The sequence below is a fragment of the Octopus bimaculoides genome, chromosome 9 (assembly GCF_001194135.2).
Source record: "Octopus bimaculoides isolate UCB-OBI-ISO-001 chromosome 9, ASM119413v2, whole genome shotgun sequence".
Classification (NCBI taxonomy): domain Eukaryota; kingdom Metazoa; phylum Mollusca; class Cephalopoda; order Octopoda; family Octopodidae; genus Octopus; species Octopus bimaculoides.
In genome coordinates, this window is record NC_068989.1 from 18,237,215 (window position 1) to 18,242,321 (window position 5,107).

The 5,107-nt window shown below is 34.8% G+C and overlaps 1 protein-coding gene and 1 long non-coding RNA gene across 5 annotated transcripts in view; one reads left to right on the forward strand and one right to left on the reverse strand.

Annotated features, from left to right (window-relative positions):
• Nucleotides 1-5,107, forward strand: part of LOC106874424 (hydroxysteroid 11-beta-dehydrogenase 1-like protein) — a 162,683-nt gene that overhangs the window by 148,808 nt on the left and 8,768 nt on the right. For all 4 annotated transcript variants that reach the window (XM_052970463.1, XM_052970462.1, XM_052970464.1 and 1 more), the window contains 2 exons: nt 533-663; nt 2,865-2,963. In XM_052970463.1, coding sequence (XP_052826423.1) covers nt 533-663; nt 2,865-2,963 — 230 coding nt within the window. The remainder of the gene's footprint in view (nt 1-532; nt 664-2,864; nt 2,964-5,107) is intronic.
• The window catches only part of LOC128248702 (uncharacterized), a 28,388-nt gene continuing 23,496 nt past the window's right edge, over nt 216-5,107 (reverse strand). The window contains exon 3 of the long non-coding RNA XR_008264872.1: nt 216-434. This is a non-coding gene — a long non-coding RNA (uncharacterized LOC128248702). The remainder of the gene's footprint in view (nt 435-5,107) is intronic.

Consider the following 5,107-nt stretch of genomic DNA (forward strand, 5'->3'; position numbering starts at 1 on the left):
TAGGCATTTGCTAGATGAGGACTGAGAACAGATATGCTGTTCGGTTGTCTTGGATGGACTGGGAGTGAAGGGGAAGCATATTTACTATGAAAGATAACTAAAAATTGGTAAAACCTTGGCTTGTTTTAATCGTTGGTGTGCTTATATTTTTATTCATGAAATCAGCAAGTGATATTACAGCAAGTGATATTACAGCAAGTGATATTACAGCAAGTGATATTACAGCAAGTGATATTACAATAGGAAATGATGGTGGGGAATTGATGTGTATATGTGTGTGAGAGAATGAGATGGACCTACTCCTGAAAACTGAACTAGCATCTTGTGGTTTCATTAAACTTTGGTGTGTTTGTAGGGACATCCATAGGAGGAATAACTCCGATTTTAAACTGGTTCATTTCTTTTACATCTGAGACTGGTTTCCGTTTGCAATCCTACGAAAAAAGAGATATTAGATGAGTGTTGAATTTATGCAAGCCTTAGTGAGACACAATAAACTCATCCTTTATTAACTATGTTTTGTTTATTACAGATGACTTGAAAGGTAAACGAGTTGTGTTAACTGGAGCATCAACAGGTATCGGGGAACAGATGGCTTACCACTATGCAAACAACAAAGCCAATCTTCTTATAACAGCACGAAGAACCAACGTACTTCAGAAGGTATGAACTGTGGTATGTATGTGCCTGCATGGTGTGTATGTACATGTGTATAAAGTTGATGGTAATGAAATGTACTGAATCTCATGTATGATAAATTATTAATTTGCTAAAACTTCCCTAGCAGACAGAGAAGGAAAACAAAACCCCTAAAACTGTTAGCAGCATTTCATCTGTCTGTATGTTCTGAGTTCAAATGCTGCTGAAGTCAACTTTGCCTTTCATCCTTTTGGGGTCAATGAGATAAGTACCATTTTCACACTGGGGTTGATGTAAGGATTATTATTATAAGGCAGCAAACTGGCAGAATCATTAGTACACTGGATGAAAAGCTGAGTGGTATTTCACCCATCACTATATTCTGAATTCAAATTCTACCAAGGTCAACTTTTTCTTTCATCCTATTAAAAAAAATAATAAATGTACCCATTTAAACCGGGCTCATGGGCCCGGTTTTCCCGTTTCTATGGCGTACGTGTTCCCCAGCTGGACGGGACGCCAGTCCATCGCAGTGTTACTCATCTTTGCCAGCCGATTGGACTGGAGCAACATGAAATGAAGTGTTTTGCTCAAGAACACAATGCATTGCCTGGTCCAGGAATTGAAACCACAATCTTACGATCATGGTGCTGACACCCTAACCACTAAGCCACATGCCTCCACTTTCATCCTATTGGGGTTGATGAAATAAGTACCTGTTGAGCACTGGGGTCAATGTAATTGACTTACCCTCTCCACTCAAATTTCAGGCCTTGTGCCTATAGTAGAAAGCATTATTATTATTGCACTATTTATTGTTTATTTTCTAACGTTTTCACATCTGTTCTGTCTCCTAATATATTGGGCTCCTGTGTTCAAAGAAATTATTTCTATTATTAAGGGCAGTGGATTTGCAAAATATTTAGTGTCAGATAGAATACTTTGCAGTATTTAATTTCAGCCCTTTATGTTCCAAGTTCAAATCCTGCCAAGGTCATCTTCATCTTTCATCCTTCCTGGGTCAGTAAAATAAAGTAAGTGGACTGACAGAATAATTAGAATATTGGACAAGATGACTTGCAGTATTTGCTCTTATTCTTTGCATTCTGAGTTCAAATACTGCTGTTGCTTACTTGGATCAGAATCTTGATCCCTTGGCTAACTTAACACCACCCCTACTTGAATACAAGCTTTCTGGTTTGAGAATACCTTCCTTCCTCTCTCCCTAATGTCAATAATTTTGAGGATCATAAAATTGCTATAGGCACTGCCCTTCTCTCTCTACTAAATAATAAAGCTATAAAAATACAGGAGTTGATCTAATCAACTGATCCTTTATATCAAATTTTTGTATAATTTTTGTTAAAAACAATTAACACCAGACAAAATGCTTAGCAGCATTTTGCACAGCTTTACATTCTGAGTCCAAATGCTGCTGAGGTTGACTTTGCCTTTCATCTTTTTGGATCGATAAAATAAGAACCAGTCTAGTACTGGAGCCAATGCAATTGATTAGCCCTCAATCTCAAAATTTCAAGCTTTGTGCTAATAGTAGAAAAGATTATTTCGAGGTCAACTTTGCTTTTTATCCTTTCGGGGTCAGTTAAATAAGTACCAGTTACAAACTGGAGTCGATGCAATCAACTTACCCAAATTTCAGGCCTTGTGCCTACAGTAAAAAAGATTATTATTATTATTATTATTATTATTATTATTTAAGGTGGTGAGCTGGCAGAAACATTAACACACCGGGCAAAATGCTTAGCGGTATTTTGTCTGTCTTTACGTTCTAAGTTCAAATTCTGCTGAGGTCAGCTTTGCCTTTCATCCTCTCAGGGTCAATAAATTAAGTACCACTTGAACACTGGGGTCAATGTAATCAACTATCCCCCACCCCCAATTTTCAAGCCTTGTGCCTATAGTAAAAAGGATTGTTATTATTATTATTTTATTATTATTATTATTATTATTATTATTATTATTATTATTGTTGTTGTTGTTGTTGTTAAGGTGGTAAACTGGCAAAGTGCTTAGTGACATTTCGTCCATCTTTACATTTTTTGAGTTTAGATGCCATCATAGTCCTTTTGGGGTCAATAAAATACATACCAATCAAGTAATGGGGTTAATATAATTGACTTACCTCTCCTCCAAAATTTCAGTCCTTGTGCCTATAGCAGAAAGAATTACTATTATTATTTCTTGTATGCATTATCATTGAACAGGTTATAGATCGCTGCAAATCTCTTGGTGATCCAAATGGGAACTATAACTACATCACAGCAGACATGGGAAATCTATCAGCCACAGAGAATGTGATTAAGGTACCTTCTTTCTTCTAAAGATTTAATTTGTGACACTCAATTCTTAGCAAAGGGAAGACTTAGAAGAGATATTGTTATCTATGTTTCAGATCTCAACTACTATTGTCTACTATTTCAATAGTAACATTTGTTTTGATCAAATTTCATTTTAAAATTACATGTAAAAAAAAAAATCAAGCCATTTCTTTGTATGACAAATATTTCTAGTAAATCTTTCATATCTTTTGATACAAATCAACCTAAGACAGGCTCTGATTCCATGATAAAATATCTTATGATTTTAAGGTGTTCAAATTTAAATTAGAACCTTCCATTATAGCTACATGTGAGGACAATTGATTTTGTCCCAAACATTAGCCTAAAAATGTTATTTTATTAAATTGTACTAGATTCCTGATTATTTAAGCAGTTAGTTGAAATGCATAAACATAGTATTTCATTAGTAATGTGATAAAGAAATGGTTAAATAATCAAGAAAGAAATTATGAATGATAGTGTTAGTGTTGTAATGATCATTAGATAAGTAATGCATGAATATTACCATACTTATGGATACAGATTGGGGGCCTTGGATACAACCAATTCATTGGGTTTTCATGTTCCCTTGCAGATGAAATTGAGTTGGTGGATTCAAAGTTCTCTTCCATCAAACTTTTAAAACTGATATTATATCTGCTGCAAATAATTTATATGATCATATAACCTGTGCTCTATAATGGTTGTGATAAGCTATCAGAGAGTTGTATATGTAATGTGGTTTCAATTTCAGATTATAACATTTCACTTAATTCCTCTCTTGTTGTTTCGGTGGTCAGCCCAGATCAAACAGCCTATGATCAAAGGTGTTCAAGCTGCGACCATTCGATTTATTTTCAGGCTGTGTGCAGCTGTTACTGTGCTTTGGAATAGCACAGAACTGTCTGTTATTTTCAGTCAGGTAGATTACTTTATTCTTAGTTTCAAGATTTGTTGCAACCATTGTGCATTGCTGATATGTGTGCCAGTAATAATACACATCAGGTTCTTAGGGAACATACAGTAAACTTTTAAAAATCCCCTGTCGATATCATGTTACAGAAATTTACTAGATAAGCATTTACTGAAAACTAAATGTAAAAATTAAAATAATGTGATGCTCCATTAATAAGATTATTAAAGAAATTAAAACATCAACACTCCAGGTTAAAAAGATCACCATCACTGAATTAGGGTCGCTTGTTATTATTACTTAAGTGTTTGGTTTTAGGAAGGGCATCCTACCATAGAAACCATGCCAAAGCTGACATTGGAGTCTAACATGGCATGTGGCTCACCAGACCCTGTCAAACCATCCAGCCCATGCCATCATGGAAAGTGGATGTTAAATGATGATGTAGATGATGATAGTAAGATGAGTAATATTTAAAGTATAGACATTCTAACTTACAGAATATTAGCATATGTTGTCGAAAGTCAAATATTTCTTATATTACACAGTCATCAAATATGTATGTAAATATATAAGGATATGTGTCTTATGTCCCGCTTCTTTCTATGTCTGAATAACAACGAAGTCATGTACTTAATACATAATCAACTTTTAGCATCAATTACTAAATGAGCTTAAAGTATAAGAATATATATTATATTGTTTATTTTTTTTACTACTGTATATTTTCTCCATTGTTTCATTTATCGATGTATGTATACTCTCTTGTACTTTAGCCTATAAATTCGTGCACATGTGTGTGTTTGGCAAAAGTAACAGAGTGATTCAAGATCCGAAAGTTTTGTGTGTTGGCACATGCCAATGCACAAAACTTTTGGACCTTGAGTCATTCTGTTTCTTCTGCTAAATATTAATAAAAATACACATATACTCATACTTTCAGTTCTTTATTTCCTGTTTGCATCAACACATATATATATATATATATATATACACTTCGCGTCTGGCTGTACAGCCTTTTTGTTTGTTTATTTCACCGTTTCGTTTTCCTGTCTTGTTTTCCGTTCGCCACTACCCTCCACGAAAACAATTTAATTTGTGTTCGTGGGAAGAACCATTTTAACGATGCGTACTGCCTTAATTCTTCGAAACGCCGGAGTTTTAATGGCGGCAGCTGATGAAGGGGATGTTTCTATGTGGCCTGCTTGTTTGTTGC